General features: G+C 40.9%; 1 protein-coding gene across 2 annotated transcripts in view; it reads right to left on the bottom strand.

Moving 5' to 3' along the window:
* The window catches only part of adcy5 (adenylate cyclase 5), a 79018-nt gene extending 68296 nt beyond the window's left edge, over nt 1–10722 (bottom strand). For both annotated transcript variants that reach the window (XM_066687460.1, XM_066687461.1), the window contains exon 1: nt 8215–10722. In XM_066687460.1, the coding sequence (XP_066543557.1) occupies nt 8215–9135 (921 nt within the window). In that variant the 5' untranslated portion in view covers nt 9136–10722. The remainder of the gene's footprint in view (nt 1–8214) is intronic.
* Nucleotides 10723–12662: the final 1940 nt, after the last annotated feature.

Raw genomic sequence — 12662 nt, 5'->3', positions numbered from 1 at the left:
TATGGGCCAACATTTCTAAAGAATGCTTTCAGCACCTTGTTGAATCAATGCCACGTAGAATTAAGGCAGTTCTGAAGGCAAAAGGGGGTCAAACACAGTATTAGTATGGTGTTCCTAATAATCCTTTAGGTGAGTGTATATTACAGTGTAGGAGAACTGACCTGAATAATAAAACAAAAAACAAACAAAAATACATTGGAAAATTATTAGCTTGTCTTGAAACCAAGGTGGAAGGAAAATCAAACTAATTTAATTGGAGGAATAATACAACCTACAACAGCTTACACTAATATCATAACTGGGCTCACCTAATGATAATAAAATAAAATAAACATTTCATTCCGAAACGTAAATGTTCTACACAAGTCCACCCATCTTAAGGGTTAAAACTCAAAGTCAAAATGTGGGTCAGCAAATTAATAACTGGTCTGTCAGAAGAAGGACATCTGTTTGAAATTCTGGCGAGTCGGCACGTTACAGCACAGGACAATTCAATTACAGCCGCCACAAACCCTGCGAAAGCTGGACCGGGGCCAAATTACTCTCTGCAGTTTCTAGTATTCCCTTCCGAAGGGAGATCTGCGCACCTCCACAAAGTGGTTTCCTTATCCGCCGCATCTTCTAATTAATCACAGGTGGGGAGAGAAAACCACAGAGAGGTGTCACAGGAGAGACTGCGTTCCCTGCGTGTTTTCCCAGTGGCCAGAGTGACTAAAAGTGAGAAGTGTAATAAGCCCCAAAATGGACATGATATGTGATTGGCTCACGACTCTGTTGAATTTGTTTGTAAGCTTTTTAAACATTGTATACAGTTTACAGAAGTAGCCCATTACTGCTACATTGATAAGCATATCCTTGATGATGCCTAATGGAAGGGAGCCATGTTGGTTTCTCCTCCAGGTACCTAAACATACAATCATTCTGTTAGAAAAAATACAAAAGTAAACTGAACTTAATAAATGTGAAGGCTCTTGGAAACCCAGTAAAAGCTTCTCATCCAAGAGCAGTGCGGGCTCTCGGGGCGAGGGGCTGACAGTTCAGATTCAGACGGTGGCACGGACCGACTGCTGTCAGGAGACTAAGTGGGGGAGAATGAAAATCTAATAAAAAGATGGAGTAAAAGATGAGAATCAACACAGGCAGGTTCAGCCCTGACCAGTACAGTGCTGCTCTCTTATCATCCAATGCTGTTCTTCACTACCTGATGGTGCAACAGTTTAGACACCTATGATATTGGAAGGAGGTGAAATGAAAAACAAAAATCGGAAATCCCATTTGGGCTGTGCATACTGGTGCATTAAAGAGTGATAGGGTTAAGAGGCACATCTTATGGGATGGCAGCCCTTGAATTCAAAGCGATTTACTCCTATAGCTCACCTTCAGCCACTGCAGTATGCGTATGGCAACAAGGTTATATGGAGGACACACACTGCGGGACTCTGCAGTCTTAGACCCATAGGAAATCTGGTAGCAGTCAATCCCTGTGAGACTATATAATGTAGGTTCACATGCATTTAATTGAAAGTATGTATATGTGTGTGTATGTAAATACATATTATATATATACAGTGAGGGAAAAAAGTATTTGATCCCCTGCTGATTTTGTACGTATGCCCACTGACAAAGAAATGATCAGTCTATAATTTTAATGGTAGGTGTATTTTAACAGTGAGAGACAGAATAACAACAACAAAATCCAGAAAAACGCATTTCAAAAAAGTTATACATTGATTTGCATGTTAATGTGGGAAATAAGTATTTGACCCCTTCGACTTAGTACTTGGTGGCAAAACCCTTGTTGGCAATCACAGAGGTCAGACGTTTCTTGGAGTTGGCCACCAGGTTTGCACACATCTCAGGAGGGATTTTGCCCCACTCCTCTTTGCAGATCCTCTCCAAGTCATTAAGGTTTCGAGGCTGACGTTTGGCAACTCGAACCTTCAGCTCCCTCCACAGATTTTCTATGGGATTAAGGTCTGGAGACTGGCTAGGCCACTCCAGGACCTTAATGTGCTTCTTCTTGAGCCACTCCTTTGTTGCCTTGGCTGTGTGTTTTGGGTCATTGTCATGCTGGAATACCCATCCACGACCCATTTTCAATGTCCTGGCTGAGGGAAGGAGGTTCTCACCCAAGATTTGACGGTACATGGCCCTGTCCATTGTCCCTTTGATGCGGTGCAGTTGTCCTGTCCCCTTAGCAGAAAAACACCCCCAAAGCATAATGTTTCCACCTCCATGTTTGACGGTGGGGATGGTGTTCTTGGGGTCATTGGCAGCATTCATCCTCCTCCAAACATGGTGAGTTGAGTTGATGCCAAAGAGCTCCTCTGAATCATTCAGATGTTCAGACGGGCCTGTACATGTGCTTTCTTGAGCAGGGAAACCTTGCGGGCGCTGCAGGATTTCAGTCCTTCACGGCGTAGTGTGTTACCAATTGTTTTCTTGGTGACTATGGTCCCAGCTGCCTTGAGATCATTAACAAGATCCTCCCGTGTAGTTCTGGGATGATTCCTCACCGTTCTCATGATCATTGAAACTCCACGAGGTGAGATCTTGCATGGAGCCCCAGAACGAGAGAGACTGACAGTGATTTAGTGTTTCTTCCATTTGCGAATAAATCGTACCAACTGTTGTCACCTTCTCACCAAGCTGCTTGGCGATGGTCTTGTAGCCCATTCCAGCCTTGTGTAGGTCTACAGTCTTGTCCCTGACATCCTTGGACAGCTCTTTGGTCTTGGCCATGGTGGAGAGTTTGGAATCTGATTGATTGATTGCTACTGTGGACAGGTGTCTTTTATACAGGTAACGAGCTGCGATTAGGAGCACTCCCTTTAAGAGAGTGCTCCTAATCTCAGCTCGTTACCTGTATAAAAGACACCTGGGAGCCAGAAATATTGCTGATTGATAGGGGATCAAATACTTATTTCACTCATTAACATGCAAATCAATTTTTAACTTTTTTGAAATGCGTTTTTCTGGATTTTTCTGTCTCTCACTGTTAAAATACACCTACCATTAAAATTATAGACTGATCATTTCTTTGTCAGTGGGCAAACGTACAAAATAAGCAGGGGATCAAATACTTTTTTCCCCTCACTGTAATATATATATATATATATATATATATATATATATATAGATGGTGGTGCACAAGGTCTTGGATTTTATCCAACCAACCCATCGGATCTCTGTGGCGACTAATGGCCACATTCCCAGAAAAAATGGGGCAGCCCCGTCTACAAGGGAATTGACGCTGGTTATATTTATCTCAAGAGGTCTATAAAGCGATGCACTCATTTTAAATATCCCTCTATTTAGCATCATATTAATCAAACTCATAAGAAGAAACTGACAGTAAAAGTCTGCAATGTCAGTGCATTGAGGATATTTTGAGCTATAGACTTAAGTAGAACGGTTTGGTAATGACATTTTCACTGAAACAAACACAAGCTCTGTTTTTATAGGATCATGATGTTAGCATGTGATTTTGAAAGGAGATTCAGTGAGTCAAGAAATACAGCAGTCCATTTGTTAATACGGTTTAAAGCTGCAATCCCTTACTCCTGGGTTTATGACAGTATTTGGGATGAATAATAGTCGTTAGTTGTGTAGAGTCTCCTCCAGAAATCCTCGGCTGTTGTGGAAACGACTTAAATCATAAGAAACCGATCAAAATCACATGCAGGAAAGAAAAGGAAACACGTTTGTGGAAAGAGAAACTGACACTGCAGCAAATTCCCACAATGCCTTTCACATGCAACACAGATAGGTTGATTTAAAATTAAGGCTGAGGCCATTTATTTTGTCTTAATCTTCAACAAAACTAAGCCAATTCATCACCCCGACCTCAATACATTTTCAGAGCACAAACAAGATCTTGTTGGAGCCACTGGCATTACAGCGGACATGCTCAACTCACAGGAAAATAGATTGTGGTTTTAACATTCCACTCAATAATTAATGATTGTATTTCATCCATCTACGGTTAAGCTTATTTTTGTTTCTTCCACTGGGCTTTGAAGAGTAAAGCTCAGTTTCTATTTTCAGAGAACATGTAGTGTTTCTTAGGCAAACGTATGGCATTCATCTGTTGATCGGCCACAGAGGGGAATTATGTCAACACAGCGGGAGAATCAAACAAGTCAACAAACAAAAGCAGGAAAACTCAGCTGTTCGAGCAGAAACGGTACAATTGCTTATCGGGCTGCTGGTTTATGTAGCTTGGCAGTGTACCATGAAGCCACTGCCTCGAGCAGCATGGCTCTTTATTCCCCAAGTGGGAATTTAGCTCTTCACTCCCATGTTGTCTCCTAGTAACTTCCAATTGTTTATATGACTCGAGCCCACCATATAAGAGATGGATACAGGACTACCGACAAGGTTTCCTAGTGGCTTGTGGTATGAACTTCAAAAGCTTCAGATAAATTGTAACACATGGAGAATATCAATCTTTATGTTTTGTAACACTTCAAAAGCGTTTGATTTGAGCTGGCAATATTGGGAAGTTGGGCTATGCTAGAAGACTTTTTACTTGACTTCAGTTCATCACAGTGCTAGGTTTCAACCTAGAATTCGATCTTCTCAAAATTATTCACTGGTCAAATGTATAGCGATCTCTGTTCAAATGGACAATAGAAAAACTGTAAATATTGAAAAGCGTACATCTATGACCAACATGAGTAGTTACGGTGCTACATGGAAAGAAAAGATTAGTTACCAAGCGTCACATTTACATTCCGCACAGTGCACAAAGAACAACGGAACAACAGAACAACAGAATTAGTAAATGTACTGCTGCTTGTAAAAAGGTAAAAAAGCGTGTTATATTGAAGCCAGAGAACCCCAGTGAAGGAACACATTGCTACATGCTAACTAGCCATTTTATTAAAAACAACCGTCATGTTAATTTATGGGGAAACTTCAGCTACAATGATCAGAGGTTTTACTTTACAAATCTAACTCCAGGGAGCAACTTCTGTATAAAACTAAGCCCGTCCGCTATTTTTTTGGGTGGTTCTAATTAGGACAGTGATATTTACATGATCAGTAGAAAGGGCACTTGTATTTGATTACTTCCACACTCTGCACCTTTTTTGAAACCAAACGTAAAATCGAAAGAGGCAATAAAAGACCAAAAAGAGAACATTTAAATGCATTGCATAAAGCCACTGTGAAGCCATCAACTGCAAAACCTTCCTAAAAGAACCCATTTAGATTAAAGTATTGCCTGCACCCAGTCACATTCATACACGTTCTCTAGATTGCAATTTTATGCAAACTGTATTGCCGATATTAACCAAATTAGTTTGAAGTATGGGATTTGAATATTTTAGAGCACAACTAAGCTCTTGTAAAATATTCTGAGGGCCAACAGCTTTCATACATTCTCAGTCTAATATTTTACATAGTTTGGACCAGTTTCCAGTGGTTTTACTTCCACTACATTTGCAGTGACAACAACTCATAGAAGTAAGGACATTTTGTTTGCCAAGCTACAAAGTGCTAAAACCATTCTGCTGGGGTGTAGGGTGTGTCATATAGGCCGCTTGTGTCTCAAACGCAGCCTGTGCCAGTGCCGGTACAATTGACTGACAGCAGCCAGGAGGGGTGGATGTGCTTTTCTGTTAAAGAAAATGACCGGGGCCCCTCCCCCGCCTGTACATTCACAGCGTGAGCATCTGCAACAAATCCTCCGACTGCTGTGATAGGAGGACTGTAAACACTCTGAGCTTGCCGTGCAAAACGTAGCGGGTGGCTCTGACAATGTGTGTGGGGAGTTGTTCAGTACTTCCCAGTTACAAATTGAGGGGGAAACAAAGTGATACATAATAAAAAATAAATATTTATTCACCACAAACAGTTGGATGAAATAACATCTAGAATTGAACCTTCGTGCTGAATGCAATAAACATTGATCAAAATGAGACTGATCGATACAAAAGGACTTTGCCCAAACACACTGTTAACAGACCCTTCCCTGCACTACTGTAATCAACAGGTTTGAAAGGTAGTCGATCATAAACAATGCTAATGAGTCAAACATGTACTTAAAATGTGAACAAAATGGCAAAATGCAAATGATGAAGCATATGAAAATAAGGTGGAAAAAGTACACGTTCAAATACCATTCAAAAGACAGTTTTACTTCATATATTTGTAAGCCACAAGGCTAAAATGGTGAACTTGTTTAACATTTTTACAGTTCTCTTTTATGTCGTTTTGAACACAATATGGTACTAGGCATGTTCATTTCTGACACCGTTTGCTCCAGTTCTTGGCTCTGCTCTCCGAGGTTTTGGGTATTAAAAATAAAAAAGAGGAATTGACTGCAGCTCGGGTCACTAACCTGCTGAGCATCAATTACATTAACCAGTTTTTGGGAGCCATATCACCAGCCAAATATAAGAACACAAAAAGGCTGGAGGTTCAGTTATTCACAGCACATAAACATTACATAACAAAGGGGTTAAGCTGATCTCACGAACGAACCTGAATAATTAAAGTGTAACTTGCAAAGCCTGAATGATGAGTCCCAAAATAGGAACTAACTTCCATGAGCCTTCAGAGACCTCACCTTTCTGAGAGTCTAAAATACTTAATCAAAAATACTTGCACATTGCACAAAATTTGCACAAAATAAAGACCTAATAAACAAACCTTAGGTGTTACACATTGGACTTCATTCAAAACAGTCTGCAGTGTATTAATACTGACTAAACCAGTCAAGCACATAAGATCAAAGATTTGTAAGTGTAAAAATAACTTTACAAAGTTATACATTCAAAAAAGGTATTATGTTAAAAGAAGGAAAATAATAATTTGCATGTATTTGGCTAGATTTTTTAATTTTTTTATTATAATTGAACAAATTCACAACTACAAATGAATGAAGGGTTTTGTCTTTCAACATGAAAATATCAATATGCACAGATACCGCAGGACAGTTACTGCATTCTGCAGTAGATCAACAGAAGATTTTACTATAACTCCTTCAGATCAACCGTAAAATCATTTTGTTTCGTCGCTTTTTACAGCACAAGGGTGGCTGAATAGAAACACAGTAATTATTTATCTGTTCCTAATTGCCTTCCACCCCCACAACATCAGTCAGGAAGATTGTATAATACAGGCAATGGTCAAACAGAACCATTGTTTCCATAGCAACAAGCATCAACCCTGGCCTGCAGCTTTGGAGTCAAGGGGCTGCACTACAGCCCGGCCTTAGACACATCTGAGTGCAGGGATAGCCATGGAAAATCATTAAACCTAAGAAACCATGAAAGGTGTCTTCAGCTGTATATTTTTTATTTCACATTATATCAGCAGGGACACACGGACCCGGGGACACAAATGGAAATTGGGCTTCAAGGCATTTAAGACAGAAAACAGGAGACACTTCTTCACACAGAGAGGCGTCACAATCTGAACAAACTCCCCAGCGATGTGGCTGAAGAGACAATTTGGGAACATTCAAAAACAGACTGGATAGGATCCTTGATCACTTAGTTATAATGGACAACAAACGAGCACGATGGGGTGAGGGGCCTCCTCTCGTTTGTAAACTTTCGTATGTTCTTATATTATCACATATTCAGCTGGTCAGAAATACAAAGGTTACAGACTAGTGCAGAAACCCCTCAAAACTTGGCAAATTGGGCATTTGGAACATGCTGGTGATCAATTCCACATTTCTAATCAATGTCAGCAGTTGGAATTGGAAATGTCTTACACAAAAATGTAAAATAAGCAATAATTGAGCAGTATGATCCCACATACATGGAAGAAGTCAGATTAATCAATTGCAAGTGTCATTACAAGTCATATATAGTGACAAATATTTTGACTGGCAGCAGGCTAGGGGCAGCTACCTTCAACCTTAAAGTTAATATTGGTTGGAGAAGACTGGCCAGCATGCATTCATTTGCCAAAAAAATCTTCTGACGGATAAGTCAATAGAGGAGTCAATTACTGAAGAAATCCCTTTCAGAAAGGCCAGAGCATGCAATGAAATTCCCTGGAATTCGCAATATCAACAAATGTATCCTCAAAGTCCTTACAAAGTTTGCATCGTCTTTCAGTAGCCACTAAAGAATAATACATCAATAGAATCGGATCAAATCTGTTGAAATCTATTATTTGAATGTAGTTGTTAATTAGTAGCTGTACAGAACACCCAATTCTACAATAAAAACGAAGCAGTAGACGGTAACTTACTTGCTTCCATAGATAGATGTCCATTTGGTTTAACTTCCATGAGATGGCCAGGTGTATAGCCGACAGAATCAGCCCCGTGATGACGGCGGCCCTCATCCTCACGGGAAGCAGGGTGTAGATGATGTGGATGAAGAAGACCGTCCACCAGATCCCTTCGGAGGCACTTCTGGGCTCCACTAGCAACACCCCAATGATCTGCACCACCAGCACCACCAGGATGACCAGATAACAGACGATCCACATGTGGTCTTGGTGGAATCCATTCCGGTTACACACGATCATCAGTATGATTACGAGAAGGATGGCCACCGAAAAGACCACCACGTAGGTGACACTGTCCAGCCGTCCAGCGCAGTGGAAGCCCAGCATCACGGCGCAGACCAGCACCAGCACGGCCATCAGCATGGTCAGGCTGCTTTGGTTGAGCCGGAAAAAGTAACGCTGGTACAACCTTTCCAGTTTCTCCGACTGAAACTTCTTGGATCTGAAGATCTGCATCACGCCGAGGCAGCACTCGACCATGGAAAAGTGGACTTCGGGAGTGATGTTATCTTCGTCGGGTTTGGGCTTCCCTCTCCTGTCCTCCAGCCCCAGCTCCACGGATTTAGGTCTCACTTCTCCATCCGTGTGCCTCGGAGTCGACCTGTTGTTGTTCCGACCCTCCTCCCCATGGTCCTGCCACGCAGACTTGGACCTGAAGCTGACCCGGCTCACTGTGGTTGTGGTTCTTCCTGGCTGCCGGTCCAAGTCATCATCTTCCCTCCATCTGCTGTTGGACCTGGTGAGCTTCTTGCTGGAGGATCTGGCGGAGTAGGGGCACCCGTTGGCCCTGGACTCGCCCCAGGCGGATCTGTGCTCGGTCCCTCCCCTCGGTCCGGGAGCACCGAAGTCGGGTGGACTCACGCTGTTAGATCTGGACATTGTTTTCGTGTTTAAAAAATACAATAAATACACTTAAAAGTAACCAAAACGTACAGAAACAGCCAGCTGTTCGTGCAGTATGGGTAACTTGTGATTTTATTGAATATTTGTGTCCCACTGTAATCCTAGCCCAGTTTAATGAAATGTTAGTGGTACAGCTTGTCCTTACTCCCTGGTCTATTGGAGTGTTTATTTGTGTTTTTTTTTAAACACAGAAAACGGATCTGAGGTTTATAATCCGTTCTTCTGGCAAATGCAAGAACCTCACAAAGTTCAAACTGTTGTTAAGCTGTAATCCAAAGCTTTGCTGTTCACGTTTTATTGTTTTGCTGGGCATCACACAAGGGAGGACTTCTCAGATGGTTTTTCGAAGGAGGATTTTAACCGAAAAATAAGAATTTATGATTGTATTTGGTTTCCTATGTACTATATTTTAGTAAATAGAAACATACCGCATATTAAACATGTTTTAATGGTTTAGCATCTTTGACGTAATATTTAATACATGGTTCGTAAAAATGTCACTTACTATCAAAGGGAAATAAACGATTCCATCCAGGACCAATCAAGGGTTTCAAATCGCTTGTAGTTGCAGTGTAACATGTTCAATGTTAACTGCAACTTAGTGTCATTGCAAACAACTCCAAGAATCAAACAGGGGGGGAATAGAGCCATTGCTGATATCATTTCATAATTAATAAGGCATATAAAAGTCAACACCTGGGAAATGTTTCGTGGTCTTCCAATATTCGTAGCCGAATTCTAGAATGTGTCCACTCAACATTCTGATCCAACATTCTAACCACTCAACATTCTGACCCAACATTCCAACCGCTCAACATTCGGATCCAACATTCCAATTGATAACACGATGATCAAACATTCCAATTTGACAACATTCTGATCCAATATTCCCATTGATTGCGCATGAGGTTTTCCCAGTGTCACGATATCGGCTATCAATCCTCTCTGTAGATGGTCGGAAAAAAAGAGCCTTTCGTCAACTGTGCGAGTTCAAACTGCACCTGCAGCCCATTCGTTGCCAACCATTCATTTTTCTCAGAAGCCTTTTCTGGTTTTTCGCCGGAAATCAAAAAATCAGTGAACTATATCAACAGATGAAATAGAGAAGTGCGATTCCACACAGCCAGGCGACGATATTAAGCCAGTTTCAGTTCCTGAGACATTGCCATGCTACCCGTTTCACCTGTGCACCTTTCTGCGTCCTGGTTCCTTGACATCTGGAAGAACATTACAATCCACACGCGTTTTTTTCGTCCAAATAAGATAACACCAAGCTGGTCCAGAAGGTGAAAAATAAATCACTTTTCTTCCCCTCAAACTGTCACTGTGGAGACCCCGATTACGGATCAATGAGCTGCTGCACTACAGCAACATCAGAGTATCATTTTCAAGCTGTCGAGATTTTTATTCATGCCAGATCAGACAGTAGGGAGCATCCATGTCCACAGCAGTCACACTTTTGGTGTTCACTCCGCTACGATGGTGCTTTTCCTCACTGCAGGGTTTAAAACGGTCTACTCTGCAACCTAGGACAGAGATGCGTGCACCGTATTGATTATGCATCATCCCTTTTGCTGCTGCTGGTCTTTGTACTGCCATTCAACCAAGGGTGATACCGACGGACCGCCTCTGGCCCATTCTGATTGGATGTTAAATCAGATAAAGTCCATTGTAGGATTTTCATATGTCTGGAGACACGTCAGTCGTCTCGGTTTTGCTGTGCGAACGACTGATTTGGGAAAGTGGGCGGGTCTGCGTTCACAGCTGGGTTTCAGACTGAGCGTTCATTGAAAAAGTTAACCCCATACATTCCCCTGAAGCAACATGAAGACTGCAGGTGTGCACTTAAAAATATAAAAGAAAACCTGCGATTTTGTCAAAATTTAGTATATAATCCTCAATTTGGATGATTTATAGCGGCTTTATATTTGGTGTATTCTATTTAGAGAGACTAAAATCCAGAAAAATGGTGACTCATTTTGAACTCTGTGGATGATAAGCCAACACTGTCCCAAAATAGAAATAGTAAGATTATGTACATTCTAAGAACATCCACTTTCACTACAGCTAAGCAAACTTAATTTACAGATTACTGTGCCACACAGTGATACTCATTTGTGGCCCTGATTAGAGCCACAGTCTTGCAGATTTAAAATAGTAGGCAGACTTTACAAATTCTAAAGACGTGCAAGCAGTGGCAAGGTATTATCAGGATCAGGAGGGAGTATCACTGCCCTGACACTGATACTGTTTCCAGAACCACTTGACATGAGACTCGGGTTAGCAGTTAAAAAACAGACCACATGTAATATATTCTGCCAAAATATATACCATCCAGGGCCTGAATTCACAATACAGATATACCTAAGAAGTGGAATCTGGGATGGGAGGGGGGAATGGTACCAAATCTTCTTAATTCCACCCAACTGAGTGGACCAGGCTGGATCAGAACCACCCTTTTGGTTTAAATCGTCTCAGTTTGGCTAGGAAACTGAGATACACAGCAGCTGCAGGGCAACTCAAGTGTAGGTTCAAATATTGACTTGAAAACTGGGTGTAAATAAATAGCATCAACTATTTCTCTCCACCCATGTCTTCACTCACTGAACTTCAGCGGTTAGTGTTTTGGAAACTTTAGAAGAGAAACCCATGTTTTGATACAACACATTTCTCAGCATCTTTTCCTCACTCTAGTTTCATGGGTTAAATCATTACTATGCAATAGTAATCACTATATATTTTATTGAACCTATAAAAACATTTAAAGGTACAAGTTTAATCAAAAGAGATGTATTTTACTGTTACTTGCGTTATGTGTGTATGTATGTATTTATTTATTTAACATTTGTAGTAGAAATGCTATGGCCCCACTATAGGACTTTTTGGCCCCCCCCAGCTATGAAAAGCTGGAGTCTGTAATGATGGTTATCTACTATACATAAACCCCAAAGCCTAAATATAATTGGATGCTAACAAACCCTCAGCAGAATGTAAATAAATGTTGAAGTTATGGACGTGAAATCCTAACGAAAAGCCAAACAGATTAATGGGATTTAAACAATATAAACTGAACACACTTTAATGGATTCATTGTAAAAATAAAGGACTCATTTCTAAGAGGGTTGCAAGAGGAGTGATTGATTTATATCTTCTTTTGATGTACAAAAAGCCAGCAATGTAATGACTTTAGCATTAAATGCTCTATTTGTTAATCTCTTACCTTTTTACCAAGTGAAAATGTTAAGAAAAACTAATCGACAGCTTATGAAGTCGACAATAGCGCTTTTATTTATTAAAAAAAATGGAAATTGATTAGTTAATTACTACCAAAGTCTTCATGGATAGAAGTACGATTGTGATTAGTGGCTAAAAAATAAATCACATCAAGTGAACACTGTGGGTTTCATGAGGACTGACTCATACTCGGCAGCCTTGGGCAATTCACCTTTTACTACTGAGGTTTTAAAGGCATAGAGCGGGGCTGGCCAAACCTGAACCTGAGA

The sequence above is a fragment of the Amia ocellicauda genome, chromosome 16, assembly GCF_036373705.1.
Source record: "Amia ocellicauda isolate fAmiCal2 chromosome 16, fAmiCal2.hap1, whole genome shotgun sequence".
Classification (NCBI taxonomy): Eukaryota; Metazoa; Chordata; class Actinopteri; order Amiiformes; family Amiidae; genus Amia; species Amia ocellicauda.
This window is presented reverse-complemented; position numbering and strand designations above follow the sequence as displayed.